This window comes from Molothrus ater, chromosome 4 (genome assembly GCF_012460135.2).
Source record: "Molothrus ater isolate BHLD 08-10-18 breed brown headed cowbird chromosome 4, BPBGC_Mater_1.1, whole genome shotgun sequence".
Lineage (NCBI taxonomy): Eukaryota > Metazoa > Chordata > Aves > Passeriformes > Icteridae > Molothrus > Molothrus ater.
In genome coordinates, this window is record NC_050481.2 from 29,032,619 (window position 1) to 29,052,423 (window position 19,805).

At 40.4% G+C, this 19,805-nt stretch overlaps 1 protein-coding gene across 1 annotated transcript in view; it reads left to right on the forward strand.

The window, feature by feature from the left end:
- FHIP1A (FHF complex subunit HOOK interacting protein 1A) overlaps positions 1–17,141 on the forward strand; it is a 78,926-nt gene extending 61,785 nt beyond the window's left edge. The window contains exons 8-14 of the mRNA XM_036381476.2: positions 2,369–2,536; positions 4,695–4,774; positions 6,094–6,281; positions 6,780–7,820; positions 11,238–11,416; positions 11,704–11,842; positions 15,892–17,141. Of these exons, the coding sequence (XP_036237369.1) occupies positions 2,369–2,536; positions 4,695–4,774; positions 6,094–6,281; positions 6,780–7,820; positions 11,238–11,416; positions 11,704–11,842; positions 15,892–16,109 (2,013 nt within the window). The 3' untranslated portion in view covers positions 16,110–17,141. The remainder of the gene's footprint in view (positions 1–2,368; positions 2,537–4,694; positions 4,775–6,093; positions 6,282–6,779; positions 7,821–11,237; positions 11,417–11,703; positions 11,843–15,891) is intronic.
- The last annotated feature ends 2,664 nt before the right edge of the window (positions 17,142–19,805 follow it).

Below are 19,805 nucleotides of genomic sequence, written 5' to 3' on the forward strand. Positions count from 1 at the left end.
ACTATAGCATAAAAATTACTTGTGCAACTTTCATGTGCCTACTTTGAGTGTGGCACAGTGACCCTGCAAAATAGACCCTAGCTTCATTTTTTGAGGAAATTTGAAGGAGTGTTGTAGATAAGGCAATGTGTTTTCACTGACAATTGAAGAAGATTCTGACAAATCCATTTAAATCTTGACAAGACTTAGTCATCGTGTCTCTTTCTTGGAAAATGGCTTATCAGATTCACCAACGTTTTTCCCAAGAAGAAATAAAAATTAAATGTAATGTGGTACCCTTCAAAAAACCCCCTCATTAAAAAAAACATTAGGATTTAACAAGATTACAAGTAACACCTTTATGAACTATTAGGGCTTCATTAATCATTAGTTGGTTCTTCTAGCTCTGCTTAGTGGTATCAGTAAGGTGTTGGCTAATAAACATGATTTCATTTTTTGTCTACTGCCCAAGCTGTTAGGAGCACTGAACACACTCTCAGAATGTACCATTTCTTTTCTAAGCTCCTCTCCAGCTGGCTTTCTTCTGCTGCTGCTCTTTGTTTCATTCATGATACTCACTTTGAAAAGCACGTAGGTTTCTCTCACTGATAGAAATTGTAGGATGTTGTCCAAAGAGTGTGGGTTTTAGAAAAAGGCTATTGCCCTTGTGAATGTGCTGGCTTTTCTTGCTTTCTTGTACAGCTGCAGTATTTGATACATATACATTCTGTCAGCAAACATTGGTGAAACTGACAGCCAAGAAAGTGCTTCCTTTTCTCCATAAAGGATGAAGAAGTGACATGGAGATGTAAGGATGCATTGCTTCTGTCTGGCCTTTCCTTGGCAGAGAGTTTAAACTTGTCCATGAACTGTATGGTGTCATAATGATGTCACATGATGGATTTCTTTGGCTTTGCTTTTTACCACTCACTGCAATAAAAAAGGCAAAAAAAAAAGAAAAAAAGGCAAGTAAAGATAGTTCTTGGGACAACAGACACTAACTTTCACCAGAAGGCTATTCCTTTTTACACAGCAACTCCCTAAACCTATTCCAAGAAAAACAAGTTTCTGATTGGAGCTGGGCTGCTTCTATTTCCTGATGAAAAATTTGACTGTTGCTACTTCACTGGGGCTTTGTTTCTAATGCCAGAATGAGCTAGTATCCCACTGTATTAATGATGGTGTAGCTGAGTATTAGAATAAAGCCTCAGACTGAGAGTGATTCAATGACCTTAGCTTTAGAGCTTCTCTCTCCATAAGGTCTGCAGGCTGCATACTCCATTCCTATGTTCTGTGTAACCACCCAGAAGCAGCTTGTGATCTTAAATGCTTTAAAGAGAATGTTTGCATCATGACATTACTGTGTACATGGCTAACATGCAGCATAATGGAACAGGGATTTTAATATTTACAGCATGTTACGTAAACGTTGCCCTTCTGAGTATTTTCTAAATCCTCTTAGGTCTTAAGTGACAGCTTTGATTTTTTTTAATAAAATCAGTCTTTTCATTTATCCAGCTAAGTTTGGTAAACAAAAGATGTTTAATACTTCCTTTCATATAGACAGATTCTTGTATTTAAGGGTTTATCTTTGTGCACTTAAGCTTATTAGATTCCAGGGTAACTATTTAAAAAATGCTGACTTTGCAAGAGCAGTACATGGTGCAGAGGTGGGCTTTGGAATTTTCTGTGCTTTGCCAGTGTGTTCTGTGAATAGATAATCTCCAAGGGATTGCAGTAAGCAGAGCAGCGTGGGTTATGGTATGCAAATGTCACATGGACCATGAATTCTATTTTGATCTACTAATAGTCAGTAGTGAAGATTTTGGGTTGGGCTTTATGTGTGAATATATTTGTATATCCTTTTAAAAATTGAGTAAAACGAGAAATTGTGCTGTGGCAAAGTAAAAAGAAGGAAAATCATGACAAAATTCTGGATATCTATGGGAGTTTTCTCTTTAAGGCTGCACGACCATGACTTTGTACTGTGTTTTGATTCTGCTCTGACATTTATTTTTAATTAAGTGGTAGATGCAGGCATTCACAACATCTGAAAATTCTTCTGAGGGATAACAGAAGTGTGATGCAAAGGAGATGACATGAGCAGAAAGTTGTTGGGGATCTTCTAGCATGATTTGGTCCTTTGATTTTCACTCTGTGTGGGATCTGGGGTGTCATGAGGGAGGACATTTTTCCTGGGGATGCAAGACAGGTAGGAAATGTGTTCAAAATGCTTGCAAGGCCAGTTTAAGCGTGAAGACAGTGTTTTTGTGGCAGTGTTATGGATGGAGAGCTTTGCTGGATGTACTGTGGCAGAGGATGGGTGGGGGGATATTTTGTGTGTGCAGTATGTTTGTGTTTGCAGTATTTGCATTACTTTTGCTTACAGGTGACTGTGGAGGAAGTGATGACTACGACTGCGTACCTGGATCTCTTCTTGCGCAGCGTTTCAGAGCCAGCCCTCCTCAAGATTTTCCTCCGCTTTATCTTGCTGCACCGACATGAGAATGTTCATATCCTGGATACACTTACCAGCAGAATCAACACACCATTCCGGGTAAGACAAGCAGAAAGAAAGTTCAGGAACTCAGCATGGATGTAGGTTCAATGTTCAAGGGGGAGATTTCATATATTACAGTTGGGTACTTGTTTAGCTAGGAATTTTCTGCCCTCCACCCAATGATATGATTTCTGCACCCTCTCAATTTTGTGTGCGTGTTTCGACATTTAGCAACCACTATACAAAGCTAATAAACCTGTGAGGTGGTTTCACATCTGTAGGAAATGGGATAGAGGTAAAGAGAGCTTCTGGAAGTCTGAATCCTGTTGGAAGATAAAAGGTAAATTTGGAAGCATTTTTATTCTGACCAGTGCTGGATTAGTGCTATCATAGATAACTCTCCCTGGGACTTATAAATATACTTGTAAGGAGCATTTCTGATCTTTGGAGTTTTGCCAAGCAACAAGCTTTTTCAAATAGTCTGTCTGGGGAAACAATGGGAGCTCTCTAAGGAAGTCTCCAAATGGATCCCAGTTGTTAACTGTGATCTCACTGATGTAATTCTCAGGAATCTACAGTCTGTATTTCTGTAGCATGTTTACTGAACTATAATGTTGCCTGCTTTATTTGATTAAAAGAACACACTTTCTTGCTCAAGTGATGAGGTTGCTGCTTCCTTCTCTTTGCCTTCATTCCCTTGTGCAGTAGGGTTTATCTCAGCTTTGTGCTGAGCCCCTTCTCAGCCTAGGCACAGAGCAGCACAGTGGCTGGAGGGCTGCCTGCCAGAGAGAGTAGTTACCCTTGCCAACAGTTGGATCTTCTGGATGAGAAAATGACTACTTGTTGCACTGGACTACTTGAGTGAGCCTGGGTTGACTGGCAACCTTGGCTGACTCTTGGGTGATGCAGAGCTTCATGGATGAAGCTGAGAATACTGTTTTAGTGCAAATGAATGCTTAGAATGTGCAGTAATGTTTTAGAGAAGCCAGAACACCAGCATGTGCATTAAATTTGTGTATTAGGGACAGTAGCTTCATCTGAAAATTGTTTTGAAATGTAAGTGCATGCAAATATCGATATATATGCTGCTGTTAGTGCATCTCTGAGATGGATTAACTCTGAAAACTGAAACAGTTCTGTCAACAAAAATGCAAATTCTGTTGTCTCTGCTGATCATTAATTACTATTCCATAGGCAAGCAAGATGGGAATTGTAAAGAATTCTGCAGCCCTGAGCAGCTCAGGATCTCAGCCAAAGTGGTGCTGTGATGCTAAAGGAGTTTTCTGCAGTATAGCTCAGCCAAGTGCAATCATAGCACAAAAGCTGTGTACATTACTATTGATGAAAATACTAATTAATAATTCACGGAGTTAAACTTATTTAGAGACAGGTGCCTGAAAGGACTTGTAGAAATACTATCCTCTTTTTTTCTTGAGCATATTTTAAATTTTATTTTTTTACACAGTACAAAAATATACTTGGATTTAGTTATTCAGAAGATTCCAGATTTGCAAAGACTAATGATTACTATTTCCCTGTAAACTTAAATTTCTTAAATACAGGATAATTTGAGGCAGCAGCAGGTGTTTTTGAAGTTTCATGCCATGAAGAAAAGTTATACTTGATTCCTTGTAAATTTCATAGGAGAAAAACAGGAAATCTGCTTTCCTCTTATGTCCCTCCCCCAGTTAAAACAGACATTTATGCAAGAATCTGACTTCTTCCAAAGGTTTGTTGTGAAGCTCTTCAACCATTCAGCTTCTTAATGTGAAGAACACTAATAATTCCTTATACCTAAAGCAACAGAAACTGAAGTGATTTATAACTTTTCTTTCAGAAAAGACCTTAAATTGGTTCAAATTCTGTGTCACAGGTAAAAACTAAAACTCTGTATTGGAAGTTACATGGTTCAGTTCATGCTAAGTCAACTTAAATTAATAAATTTGAATAATGTTTAAGACTGATTTTTTAAATAGCTTATTTGAAGGAAAGTTCTGTTTAGGATTGTATTTTGTTAAAATGTAACATAATACATGTATAGCCCTTGACAACTTGAAAAAAAATCTCATGGGGTGCTCACTAAATGAAGTGTCATTCTAAGAGTGTTTTATAAAACATGATGTTCTGGCAGAGCCATTTTGTAATGTAGTATGCAGGGAAGATTGGAAAGATAAAATTTCCAGATCAAAAGCTGACAATGTTTATCATTTTCCAGCTCTGTGTGGTCTCCTTGGCATTGTTCAGAACGCTCATTGGCTTGCATTGTGAAGATGTGATGTTACAGCTAGTTTTAAGGTAAAGCCCAAACTCTTTTTCTTATTTTTAATGCTAACTCTGGGACATATGGTCTCTCTCTGTGGATGCAGAGCTGGGTGAGAGTTCTCCAAGAGAGCAGAAATCAAAGTAACTACAGGGATAAGAATATTTATGGTTCCAACAAAAGTCTACCAGACCTGACGAAGTTTGATTTACGTCCTGAGATCGCCAGAGCAAGAGATTTTTCTTGTGATTTATTTCTATACAAGTGAGAGAAACTAAGAATATATTTATCACCTCCAAAGTCCTTATTCCCTGCTTTTAAATGCATAATTCTTCCCTCCTGCATGTTTTCTCTACTGTATTATGCACTGTGATACAGACCTGTATACTGTTTGCAGCTCCTACCCTTCGTGTTGTTTTCCACCTCTTTGATTCCTTGCTCAATGAGAATTCTTCATGTTCCTGCACTGTTGTAGGTAGATTAAGTGATGTACTAAATGAAGCAATAATTTTTGGTTTTAATTTGTGATTTTATACATTGCTTCAAAATACTCATAATTTGGTATGTTTATTAGATGAGGACTGGTTATTTATTTGGAAATATTGGTGTAACTGATTTGGGCTTTTAGCATTGCAGATCACATGAATATTCCAGGTACTGTCTCTCCCTCCACACACAGGCATAAAGGTGAAATTCCCTATAGATCTGGCAGTGGTGCCTGGAAATACTGGTAGATCTCTGTGAGCACAAGTACATCACCACTCTAGCATTAGAGTGCTGTGGTTGATCCTTTTGTTTATTTAGGGAATCCTTTAGAATTTATTTGCATTTTAAATGGCAGATCATTGGTGCAGTTAACACTGAGGCTCTTATGTAAGTGCCGTTAAAAAGTAAAACCAAAGTTCTCTAAAGAAGTTCAACATGAGACTGTACTTTCTCTGTTCCTTAGCTTCCTCTAGTTTCTTCCCTCGTCTGCCTAAGAGCTCGGCCTTGATCTATTGCAGTAAAATGCTTGGATGACCCTTCCCTCCTTTTTTTTTTCTGGCTACTTGCCTGGCAAACTGACTCTCTCTGGATTTCCCAGGAAAACAAATAAATTGAGAATTCTGAGACAGAATGCATTCATAGCCAGACCAAACAATTCTGCCGGCCTTTGACATCTGCCTGTCCCACACTTCCTCCATACTTTCTTAAAACAGGTTTGCTCTGACCTCCAAAGGATTCCCTGTTCTGATGCAACTGTCTCCTTATTATTGCTGTTTTTTGAGAAGGCAGGAAGATGGGAAGGGAATTCTGTGTGTTGCTGCTTTCTCTAACATGAAAGGATAAGTGATGCTGGGCACTGCTGTTTCAGGTATCTGATCCCCTGCAACCACATGATGCTGAGCCAGCGGCGGGCTGTGAAAGAGAGAGACTGTTACTCTGTATCTGCTGCAAAACTGCTGGCCCTGACACCTCTCTGCTGCTCCACTGGAATCACTTTGACACTTGAAAGCCAAGGAAAAGACTGTATTCTCTGGACAAAACCAGCACAAACTAAAGGTAATTGGTGCTCAGGGGAAGTTGAAATAATTAGTGTTTGATTTGGTAGCACCTTATGGGAGGAATTGTGAAGGAATAGAAGGGGAAGGAAATGTGGGCAACAATAAACTGTGGTGGGCAAGCCTGGAGTAGAAAGTTTGTTTAATTCCTTCCATATGTGCAGGTCTATTGAAACCTTGTTTTAACAGCTATCCAGCTTGAATATGCATTCATGACAATAGTGTACTGATACATGGCAGCAACTCAGGCTGCTTCAGTGTCCTTGCTGCATTAAGGTTTAAATGCAGGCTGCTCTCATAGAAATCTTGAGTTACAGCTCTGTCTTTGTGATAGGAAAAAGTGGTGTGTTTATGAGCACATCTCACTTGTTGTGCTTTGGTCTTCCTGCCTTACTGGATTGTTAGGGTTAAAGACTCTTCCTGCAATGTCTTAGTGGATGCCTTGCTGGAGAAAATTTGATGCACTACTCTTGATACGAGTCGTCTTCTTTACTTCCAGATCCTGATAGACGCTCTTCTGAATCTGTTTGCATCGTGGAATATGGAAGAGCTGTGGACATCAGCTACTTGCAGTACCTGGGGGAAGCTCAAGAAGCCATCATCCAGTGCATGAAAGATTGTAAGGTTTGGTCTGCCTTGTATGATGGAGTAAATCCTGATCCAGACACCTTTATCCAGACGCTTGCAGAGGAGAACAGTGCGGATGTGGAGTACCCCATGTTTCGGCTCCAGCAAAGGACTCCTAGCACGTGCAGCTCTGCTCAAGCAACCCCATTTAGTGAGAAGATGCAGCTGGAGCTAGAATGGGATGATAGCTATGACACAGGGATTTCTCCTGGTTCTAACGTGAGCTCACCACGTCCGTATGATGATCTGGGAAGCACAGAAATGCAGCCACCTGCAGAGCCACCAAAACACATTCAGGAAATGAAAAAAAATGCCATTATGCTCATCAAAGGCTCTTACATAGAGGAGTCAGACTTTCAGGATGATGTTATGGTTTACAGGTTATGTGCCCAGAAGGATACTCAAGATGATGACAGCTCCAAGGAGAAAGCTTTAAATGTAGCCAGAGAACACAAGGTGCAGAGCCAGACCGTAGTCAATGGGTCTCTTGCAAAGACCCAGCTGGAAATGGACTTGGATGAGCACAGTAAGAGAAATTCAAGCTCAACTAAAGGTGTAATGAGAGAACAAATAAACCAGAAAATGACTGAGATTGATCCACAGCCAGACTTAGAGTTAAAGATTTCTTCTCAGGAGGCAGATTGTAACTTAAGTGTAAAACTGCTGAGCACAGATGGTGAGGATTTCATTGCACAGTATGACAGAATTATTAAGGAACTGGTTCCAAACAGTGCAAGCATGGAGGAGCAGAAGTTGGATGCTCCTGATCCTGTCTCTCCAGCAGAAGAAGAGGAGGACTTTGAGAATTTCTCAGCAGATACCCCTTCTGCAGAGAGCATATCATCTCCCTTTGGACCAAAGGATGATGTCTCTCCCAAGCACTCTCCAAGGAGCCAGAGTGCTCCATTTACAGGTGGAATGTCCTGTTAATTACATACATAACAAATATAAGAAGGCATGGTGATTAAAGGGGGCCAAATGAGATCACACTGTGTGGCACACAATACAAGCATAGAGGAAGGAAGAGTCTTGGCACTATACAGGGTATAGCCTACATAGCTGAAACCACTCCCAGGAGAGTGAGAGATCCAGAGTGAAAATACAGCAGAGTCATCAGTGTGGTGAAAGAAAATGGTAGTGTTTCAGAGTTTTTCCCTTGGTAATTGTTTAGAACATTGAGCAGGGGTTATGTTGTTTGTATGTGAGAGTTCTGTCACACTAGAGGAAGCTTTTTCAGTTGAAAGGTGTTCAGAGTAGCTATTTTAATATACAGAGCCCAGGTAAATAATTTCTTTTTTCTGGCAACTTTCACCTCTGATGGGATGGATGCAATATCATAGTGCCATTTTTCCTCTCTCTGCTATTCCACATTGTAGCAGAAGGTGTCAGCACTGGTGCCATGTCTGTACGTGCCTGTCTCCCTGCTCTGCCCTGACATCCTGTTCTCCAGTGTCAGGTCTGCCCTCGCTGTTGGCATGCTTTTCTCTCTAGTGCCAGGCAGCAATTTAAGATTGCTCTCTGCTGACTGTCCAAGCTATTCAGGAATGGCATTACTACTGGAGGTCAGAGTGGGCTTTTTGATCTGTATTTGTGCAGCTCCTTGCACTACAGGCTCCTGGTCTTTAATTAGGTCTCCTAGATACCGGAGTAATGCAAATAATAAAAAATAATAATGTACTAGGTTTCCTCACCCAACAAAAACCTCTATAAGATGGCTTCTCGTTCATTTGGAAAGGGAAAATGTGTGTTCATTGAAAAGCAGCCCTTTCTGGTCAGCTGTGGCCAGAATGCTTGGCACTGTTTCTTAATTGAAAAATCCAGTCTGTTTTTCAACTAATTTGCTGGTTTTGCTGTGGTGGTACATTAATTGTATCCACATCTTTATTTTGTGTTATCTGCTGTCAAATGTAGCTCAAAAAATGTTCTCTCTGTCTCTCATTCTTCATCTAGTCCCTCTCCATTTGTTCATTTTCAAAAACCCACCCCTCACCCAAACCCATGAAAACCTCAGAACTGAGGAAAATGAAGATAAAAAGCTAAACACAATAAGCCTAGATGTTTGCTACCTATCTACAGTGTGTTTTGCTCTTAGACTCCTTACCTGGCTTTAATGGAGATCTTCGTGATTGCATGTAAGGAGGTACTTGCAACAACACCTTGGAAATGTTAAAATTGCAGGGCCTTTCAAAGATAGCAGCTTGGTCTAATAGAAGGTATTCCTCCCCAGGGCAGGGAGCTTGGAACTAGATGGTCTTTGAGGTCCCTTCCAACCCAAATTCTATGATTCTGTATCTAATATGCTTGTAGATGTGTTTGATAAAGTTTTTAGGTTGCTTTACTGTTTTGGGATGGCATTAAGGGATGAGGCCTCTCTCTGACAGAAGTTTCCCACAGCCAGTAAGTGTCAGCAATGCAAAGATGCTCCCTTCAGGCCTGTGGATCTGTGAAGAAAATGCTCTCTCGGTGTCTTATATCCATGGTAAAAGCATGTCATCTCTATTTTCACTTGTGATGTTCAGGAACAGGAATTTGTATTTTGTTTCCTCCTTCTCCATATCTCAGTGCTTGACTTCATGGCCATGAAAGGAGTAATTTTTTGACTTCTCATCTAGTTACCCTGTTTCTTACAAGGCTTCTAAACTCTGCTTACATCCTCTGAGTCTCATTTCAATAAATTCTTAGGAGTGAAAGTCATGCTATCACTTTTTAAAAAAAATTTTATGTATTTGGTAATGTCCCTTGCAGCTTCAGCTTTACCTACTCAGCTTTGAAGTGTTACCTAGAGAAGAGAAACAGTGACACATCTCAGCTCCTTCTGCCATCCCTTTTCATACAGTAGAGCTCCCTTCAGGAGCTCTGTGAAAGTGTCACCATGGACAGGATAGGTTATGTTGGGACAGAAGAAACTGTATCTCAGCAAAAGTGTGTGGGGCTGGCTGCTCCACTGGATGCTCGGGCTCTGATGGCTGTGGTGTTGGTTGAAAGGCAGCAGCCACTTGAAGCCTTGCCAGCACTGGCCCTCCCACCTTTCCTGTGCCAGCATTAGCCTTGAGAGATGAGTCTGGAAGGAGTGCTGCCTTTGTGCTCACAGTTGCTGTAAAGCATGACAGATTCCAGCCTTTAGTGGAGCTCTGTTAAGTGAAATGGCAGCAGGGGCACTCCTCATTTGATCCTTCCTGTTGCTCTGGGCCAGAGGTGCTTTAGCCTCTGCTGTAGTTTCCAGCAGTGACATTGAACTGGGCTGTGCCTGTGCCCAGCCAGCTCCAATGGCAGCCATGTGCAAACTGAGGGGAGCTGGAATGGTGTTGGGTTATGGCCACCTGCTTGACCCTAGAAATGCCCATGGCATGTATCTTTTGCCAGGTTTGAGGGTGGGATATTCAAAGATAACAGTGCTAATCATTCCTTCTGCATGGTTTTCCTAGCTCTTATGCAACTGGAATAGTGTGGTGGGACTGTGGGTGTGATAAGGGACATTACTTGTGAGTAGGTCCCTTGTACTGGCTGCCTCAAGCATCTGCCCAGCTGTGTGGTCTAACAGGATAGTATTTGAATGAAGTCATTCTCAGCCTTGCAAAGGTTTCATAAGCTTGAGCACTAAAGGTTTATGTACTTCATGGTAAATGCTTCTGTAGTTCAGTGGCTGTCCTTCAGCATGAATGCACAAACTAAAGCTATTATTTGTTGGTGACATTTATATGATAACGCCTATGTCTACCAGCAATTATGCTTATAAATCTATTTTAATGTCTTCCCTGCTTTGTGTGAGTGTTTGGTATACTGAAGATGCCTTTTCTTGTGATGGGAAATATCACAGCTTGATTTTTATGTTTAGAATAGCATTTTCATATTTTCTTTAGAACACCAGTTTTTAGATAGAACAAGAAAGCTAGCAATAATTCATTTTGCCCAGCTTAGAAATAAGGCATAGGAAGAGTAAAAAGAGCAGATTCTATTTGCATTAAAACTAGTAGTACCCTTCCAATTTATTAAAGGGGAATAGAGTGGTAGACTGTAATGTCCTAGGCTAAATCCTTATTGGCACATACAAGTGGAATAGTCATGCATGTTAAATAAACCATTAATGTAAACTGATTGTCTAGGTAGCCATTGTGCTGCTAACCACAAAAGCTTTCAACACCTCTGTAAAGTCTGCTTTCTCTGTTCAGCTACAGTTTGGGTTTTCTCCCTGCTGTCTTTAATTACTGTGTGGGAGGGCTAATTTGGTTGGTTATGATGGTCAAAATTCCCTTTAAATGCCTTTTTCCTGGATCTTAGGGTTTTTCTTCTGTGAAAACAAAAGCATTGATTCCTTCTTATTTTCTTGCAGGACCATTCATCAGCGTAGTGTTGTCGAAGCTGGAGAACATGCTGGAGAATTCCTTGCACGTAAATTTGCTGCTTATTGGGATTATTACTCAGCTGGCAAGTTATCCACAGCCGCTTCTCCGCTCCTTTCTGCTCAACACCAACATGGTGTTTCAGCCTAGCGTGCGCTCGCTCTATCAGGTATTTACACAGGTGATAGCCATGCCTACTGGAGCAGTGTCTTTAGTGGCTCCTTAAACCTTACGTTAGCTCCTTTCATTTTCACATGTAGCTTTCCTACCTGTCTGAGAGCTTCTTATTTCATTTCCATGTTTTAATTGCATTTGTGCAAAGAACTGGAAACTCCGTATGACCATAGCTTTTGTCAGAACTCTAGTTTAATGCAGGTAGAGAAAGCCTGAATATTCAGTCTGTGGCTGCACTGGGAGCAAAGGAGAAAGAAGTAATTGCTACTATTGTTTTGGCAGGTGCTGGCATCTGTGAAAAATAAGATTGAACATTTTGCTTCCATTGAAAAAGACTTCCCAGGTCTTCTCCTGGAGGCCCAACAGTACCTGCTTTTTCGTGTGGACATGTCTGATGCTGAGGAAGAATTGCTCACCAAAGGTAAATGATAAGCACGCTCAGAGGAGGGCTGGTGGAATGACTTACCAATTCCCCCTGTCCTTTTTTGCAGATGATTAAAAGGTGTGGTGTGTTGTGAATGTCATTAGCCAGCTGTATTCTCCTGACTTTAAAGTGATGATGCTCAGTAGACCACAGTATATGGGTCTATTTGGATATTCTTTCCTGTTTATGAGTTTTTATTTGGTATATAATATGTCTGTTTAAAGAAGTAACAAATTCAGTTCTTGGCTTGCTGTCAGTAAACAAACTCACTTTCAAAGCATGAGGTGAGGTGGCATATGTGCATGATTTCATTTTATTTTTAGCCTGACCTTCAGCTAGGTCATTGGTTCTTTTTTGATAAATCTTAGCTAGGACAGAAGTCCAGGATGAACTGGTTTCTGCAACAATTGAATAAGGCTTGGTGTCATGGTTTTGGCTACCACTGAAGGAGATAAGACACTGAAAGTTTTCTGGCTAGTATCTTTCTTGTATGACAAACAAACCAAAACAAGCAGAAAAAACCAAAATGTGTGTGTCTATGAGCAGTGGGGAGTTATACGGGTATCACCCCACCAAGCCAGCTTTGCAGGGGACTCTGTAACATCTGCTGCTTCTCAAGCACAGCGCATACTGCACCTGTCTTTACAGTTACCTCTACTTATTTTTACCACTGTGGGGCAAGCTAGTAAAAATAAACAAAATGAAGTCTTAGCTGCCAAATAAGAACCTTCCAGACACAGGCAGGCAATGGATAGAGCTGAAGCCCTGCCCTGAGGACATACTTGTTCTCAGCTTGCTTCTGAGCAGGCAGTGTTGGATGCAGGCTTCTCTTAAAAGCCAGCTTGCCACACGATGGAATTTGGTGAGTCATGAAGAGCTGACTCTGTAAGGGTTCAGAAGAGGCTGCATTTACAGGTGTGTGCTTACTCGTCTTTGGGAGTCATTAATAATCACCCACTCTGCCCACACTTCTGTGAAGATGTTGATGCTTTTCTTGGATTTCCAGAGGTGTGGAAATCAGGAGTCTTTATGTGCCATTTTAATTGTGTTTTCATTTTTCAAGACTCTGAAGAATAATCTACCTAGTTTGTAGTCAGCATAGTCTGTGTTTCTAAGGTTTGCAGTATATCTAGTCTGTAAAATTATGATCTTGCTAAGGCTGCATCCTAAAGAGTTGGTCTGTTGTTCTGCTGTAAAAAAGCTGTGTCCTGCACATGTCAGTAGCATTTTAGGCTCTGCATTTTGGTGTCATAGAATAGAAAGCTGAACCATTAGATGTCATTGTAGCTAGCGTGTGGGAGATGAGATTAGGAGGCAATATTCAGAGTCCTTTTTTTCTCAGGTGCTGGCAATAAGAACTTTCACATAATGCATTCCCAATGACATTTATTTATACTTCCTGTTTTACGTCAGTTTTCTTCTGTGGGCTTCAGAATTTGCCAGGTTGACTCATGTTGGTCATTATTTAGGAATTTGAAACAAGGCTGCTTAGTCACCCTGTTAGTGCACTTTGTTCTGTATAGTGGCAACTCCTGCAGAGAAGGCTTGTCTTGGCAAATAAATGGAGAGTAAGTAAATTTCTGGATAACTGCAGATTTGGTTCCCTACAGGACTAGTGATGCAAGTCATCAGAATGTAATCCTGGGGGAGAGCTGGCTCAGTAGCCTATCAACCAGTAGTTCATTATGTTGATTAAAAAGTGCAAGGTAGGAACTGCTGCAATAATGGTAAATGAAAAAAAAAAATAAAAACAAACCAAAACCAAAAAACAAATTGGGATCTCCCCATGGACTTCTTTGCATTAGCTTGAACACCATCTCTGACTGTCAGACATATTGGTTGCTCTCTGAGGGATTTTTCCCCTGAAAAGAAGTGGTGAATAAACCCCAGTGTTCTCTGCAGGTCTGAGCATAGCCAGCCTCCTACAGAATTCACATATGAAAACCTGAAGGCAGAGTTAGTGAGGAATACAAATGTAAAACCAAAATATTATAGAGAATTTTCTCTCACTTTACAGGGTTGGTCTCAGAAGGTTTTTGAACAGAAATGGTACAATTTGTTCTTTTTTGCTTGCAGTAGTGTGTGATTTCTTCCACAGCAGCTTGGGCTCTGGTTACACATCTAGAGCTGTCACGATGTAGCTCCATGTGCAAGCTGCCCCTTTTTCAGTGTGTTGGTAGCAATCTTCAGAGTACTCATTTGCTCAATTTTCAATTGTATGACTCAGATAGCATCCTGACCCTAGAGAGAAGTGAACAATCCTGATCAAAGAAAAAAAACCAAACAAATCTCTAGTTCCTAGATCAGCTTTCTGTGCTTTTCTGGTTTTTTGGGGTTTTTTCCAAACAAGCAGTTGAATCTAAACAAAAAATATTTTTAGAGATGTATCAGTTTTGATTCTTTTTAAAAGGAAGAGTATAAAGAGGAGGAAAGCTTTCACAGTGTACTAGCATTCTGGTTATATTGCCTAAACTATTTAAAAAAACTTAAAATATTAATTATGAAATGTTTTAACATTAGAAAATCTGAGAAAAAAATCTTCAGGGGAAGCTTAAAACTTTATCTTTTCATTGTAATCTATAATTTAAGTTGTTTTTCCTCCCACAGTCAGATTTTCCCACAGAATAGAAATTCCTGTACTCTGTCTCTAGTAGGTAGAAATTTGTAGAATAACAGCATGAATGATTGATAAGTCTGGAGTTGGAAAGGTGTTTTAAACTCAAGAAAAGTACGAGTCTGTTAAATGATTGAGATGGAATTTTTTTTTTCAAGTGTTTGGAAGGAGTAGAGTAATTCCACAGTGCCTTGGGTGAAGTACAGCCAAGGAACAAAAGTGCAGAGCTGTTGAACAGAGGATTGCTGTGCAGCATCGAGTGAGGCCTTCATCTACAGCTCCCCCTGTTCGCTGCTTTGGAGGGGTTTCAGAGCAAGGCTGGCATCACTTGAGACTCTTACTTTAACATAAACTGTGTGCAGAGTAAGGGAAACCCCTTCTGAAGGCAGCAATGCAGTTTTGGGCTTGTCTGCAGTGTGTGAATTAACATAACAGCCCTTTTATTTCTTTTTAAATCATTCTGTTTAATGATTTACTTCTACATCTCGGGAGAGCATCCCACTTGTGAGTTAGATGGGACTTCATCTGTCTCCGCTGAGTTGGCCTCAATGATACCTTGTAGCAGTGAGTTCTATCTTGTAGCAGTGAGTTCTACAGGTTAATTTTTCTTTGTAGAGTATTTATTTCCATCAGCATTAGATTTTGTCACCTTTTTAGTTTCACTGAATTAATTATCATCTAATTAAAGGGCAGTTCGGCTTCAGGTTGAAACAAGGAGCAATTGATTGAAATTTAAGTGCTGCTGTCACTGTAATTCCATGCATTCTGATACTTGAGCTTTGATCCTCTGAACTCTGGCAGCAGAGATCATATAGCAGAACACACAGTGGCTTTCACTTGCTCTCTTTTTAATGGTTAATTGCTTTACAGGGAAGTAAGAGTAGTTAGTAGGGCCTATAGCTGCAGAAAAATCCAATTTTAATTTTTTTTTCCCTTAGTTTCTAACTTGCTTCCAACTCATGTGGTGATGTGATAGCTCGGCCTCGAATCCATTGACATGGTGATTCACAGGGAGAGGATAGAGAAAGAGAAGTAAAATCAAAACAACAGTTTGATGTGGGGGAGGGATAGAGCATAGTATCGTTTAAATGGAGACAACCATGCTGGCTCTAGACGGTAGATATTATCTGCTGTTTCAGAAGGTAAATCCATATTACTCTTTCCCTTGACTCCTCTTCTGCCCACATATTTCCCTCATCAGAGCTGTAACTGAATGATATATAACCTGGGGAAAGATAGGTAATAAAAAATGCAATAGAACCAGGCTATGTAGAACTTTAAAATGCTGGATTAGTGCAGTATCTCCCTGCACAGTGTGGGTACTGTAAATTACAGCTCTGAACACAATCCTTATAAACTGAGTTTATACAAGTACTCTGTGTGCTTAATATACAGTCTTTTTTCTTTCCTCTCCCTCTCCTCCTGTCTTTAGGTAATGTCCATCACAGCAGCAACCCAGGGAAAGGAAGGAATCTTCCTGAAGCTTACCCAGCTGTACTGCAGCCTTTCCTGGGACAGAAAGGAAAGAAAGGCCTGGCTCATCCCAGCCTTCCTGCACACGTGAGGAACGCCGTACTTGCAGCTGCCCTTTTCCCAGAGTTCCTGAAGGAGCTGGCAGCTCTAGCCCAGGAACATTCAATTTTATGTTAAAAAATACTGGGGGATTTTGAAGATTATTATTAGTAGGTTTTTAAAATGTGTTTTGAGAAAGCTTTTGGAGTTTAAACAGATTATTAATGCAAAGCTGCTTTCAAAAGAAGGTTGTACTTCAATATTTCCTGAAAATACTTGATTTGGAGGGGGAAGAAGGAGGCAAAATATTATTCCAGTTAGGCCTTATAATTTCCCTCTGTGCTACATAACTTATTTGAGATTTCAGATACTGCTCTTACTGCAGCTTCCTTCTTCATCCCTTCCTCATTACACAGCCACCCTTCTTCAGTGTCACTAATTCCTGTTGGATTTCTACAATAGGCACTTGTTGGCTGGCAAAGATACACAAACATGTTAGCTTTTTCTGTTCCACAAATACTCTTCTGGATAACTTGTTAGGAGACAAGTTTGCTTGAAAAAACATTGCTCCATGGGAAAAGTTCACAGTACAAAAAAGCATGCAAAATGTGCACAAGACCTGAAGGGGGTATGTGAAGGGCTGTGTTTCTTGATGTCATTGTCCTCTTTGCCTCTTCCCTTGCTTCACCCTGAAGCCGGGTTCTTACTGATCCCCACCCAAAACCCCCTTTTTAACTGGCTCAGGTTTTCTGAATTCAAGTGATCTTAAGTGTAGCAAACCCCTGAGTAGCTGAAAGCAGGTGCTGGGCCCTACACATACCATATTGCCTTATGCTGCAGACAGATCTGCAGCTATCAGCTGTTGGGCTTTGAAGTCCAGTGAAGTGTGTAAGTGGATGTGGATTGCAGACTGCCTGGAATTTTCCTTGCAGTTCCTCAGCATTCTTTGATAACTCTTGCATTGCTACCTAAGCCTGCCAGCATGCCTTATTTAGTAAGATTTGCACAAAGTACAAAACAAAATGTTTCTATGCAAGCTCTTATTAGTGTCTAGTTTATTTGTATGCTTGTTTTAATAAGCTAAAGAAAGATACTCTGTATTTTTCTGTAGTGTTAAATGGACAGCAGGCTGTTTTTTGTCTTTGTCTTTTTTTTTTTTATTAAATGAAAAAGGTTGCTTGCTCATGAAAGGTGTACTCTTTTATTGTTAATTTCTCTTAAGGTTAAGGGAAAGTTAAATACTGTTTGTTTACTTGTAATTTAGGTGTTGACTTTTCCTAATATTGCATTTTTGGGATGGTGAGGGGAGGACCAGGCTATTCACCAGCTGCAGAAAAGGAAGGAGTAATGGGGAAAGCTGTCTGCTGGTGACTAACTGCTTGAGAAAAATTCTCTTCTGTGAGTAATGGGCTTCATTAGAAGACCCCAAACATGATGAATTGTTGCATCACCACTGTATTTTGTCTTATCTTAGCTGCATAATTGTGCTTCCAGTGTGTTGTAGTTGGCTGCATAAAGAGGGGCTTAGTTCAAGAAAGCCATAAACCCTTTTGCCCAGGATACAAACTAACAATGACTCCAAAAAATGTGAAGAAACAGAAATCAGAAATAACATTTGCATACATTAGTTCTCCTGCTCATTGTAATTCCATAATGTGGAATTCCAGTTAATCATATTCTGAATTTGAAACACACTTTCTCAGAGATTTCAGGGAAAAAAACAGTTTAAAAACAAAAACCAAAGACATTCCAGAACAGTCTAATTAATTGCACATCAGATTCCTCTGGAATATGCAGTTCGGTTTAAGCTCCTAAATCCTTTAGGTAGTTCTGAAAAGTTCTTCCTTTAATCTACAAGGTATAGATTAAAGTGTCTGCATTTGTTGTGTCAGCCTGCTGTAGGCTATTCCAAGAAAAAAAAAATCCCAAAATCCGCCTCCAACAAAATCCCCTCCAGAACTTCTCTGGGTCCATCTTTTCTTGTTTGCTGCACAGTCTTCATTTCCATGATGGCTGGGGGTCCTGTTGCTTCCGAGCTGACTCTCTCTGGTTTGGTTTCATTTATGACTTGTTTAGTTTTTCAGGTGCCATTGCATCACCATTCTGCAAATCACCTACTGACCTCCACATGGCCCTCTTTCCCCTCACCAGCTTTCTTGGAAGCTGAAGCCAAAGCTGTGGGGTTTTTCCTTAGGTATTAGTTACCCAGGTTGAAGAGAGCTCTTTCTTTATCAGTTCTCCCCCAGCCTCACATTGTTGTTGTAAATGAGTAATGAGATTGATTGATTTTTATTTTATTTTTTTTTTATAAAACTTGTTCTAGGGCACTGTGGGTTCTTTTCCCACTCCCTCATTTCTGCTGCCTTCCATGCTGTACTCACAGGCCTGGCCTGAGGGGGTTCAGTGTGTGTGTTGGAAGTGTTTTACTATTATGGTTGTAGGGTCAGTGCTTGCTTTGCTTCTCACCTCTTCTGCAAAAACTGCATGAGAGCAAAAGGAAAGTTTGATCAGCTCCCTTTTAGTGGTTCAGAAACAATTGCTAAAATGCAGAAGCAATCTAATCCCTTTTTTTGAGGACTTTTTAAACAGGAATTAGAAAGATTATTTCACTTTTTTAAAAATAAAGAACTCTGCAGACCAGTGCTCAAGGCAGTAAATTACTACCTGAACACTTCCTTCCTTTGTTTGTATTCTAAACTAAGAATCCTTATTTGCGGGGTAGAAGGGATTTCTTTGGAGATTGTTAATTTTAACTGGTGTTTTCAGCAAATGGACAAAATCACTGCAGTTTCATCCTGGCAGGTCTGTTAAGCTACATGAGTATTTTAAAATGTGGACTGCTCATAAAAGCATCTGTATATTAGAGGAAGGAGAGGATTTTCCTCATACGTTTTAGTAGAGTTTATGTTCTATGTCCAGTAGGATAAAGTCAGCCTTTGAAATCTGGAGTTGTGTGCAAGGCTTCTTGCTGAAAGGTCAGAGCTGTGTTTGTGCACAGCGTCCCCTCACCAATGGGAAATGTCTGTCAGCTCCCCGAAAGGAAGAGGTGGAGGAGTGCAGTGATGCTGGCTTAGAATGTAAAAATGCAGATCATACGTGTACCTTTGCATTGCTTTTTTTCTGAGTGGGATCAGACTTGCAGCTGTGTCTCAGATGTAATAGCAGTATAATGTCTGGCAGCCAGCACAAAAAACTGTTGGTGGGAATTGCCTCTTCCTGCCTTCAAAATGCAGAACCTGTGATTTAGCTTGAAAATGTTGATCTTTTGAGATGAATCACATCTGTGTGCATAAGCTCTTCAGCCAAATGCTTCTCTAATCAGCTTCTTCTCTCCAGTTAGATAATGTGTTATCCTGTCTCTCACCAATGATAGATTCTTTCCCAAAAAAAACCTGTACTTGTTGTCCAAGCTGTGGTCCGGCCTGGAGGTCCCTGGAGGACAACAGCATTATGCTGCTCTGTCCAAGAACAAGGAAGTGCATTATGATCTGGTTTTTCCCACATTCAGGTGGGTGTGTGACTGGAGCAGTCCTTCTTTGGTACATTGGCTCAGCATCAGTTCCAAATGAAGTGCCTTGGCAGATCTATTCCAAAGACTGCAGGTGGTGGCTCAGTGATACCAAAGTGAATTTCCAGGCTCCTACTAGATGCTTCAAACTGTGAATGCCACATTTCCAATTATGTAGCCTTGGAGTGTGTTTTTAAGCTGTTCTGCTATTGCAAGGAATCTTTCCAGCATTTTCAACCTGCTTTTGTGTGTGTGTGTGTGTGTGTGTATGGTTTTGGTTTGGTTTAGTTTTTGTTTATTTTGTTTTTGCAACCTACCTATAAAGT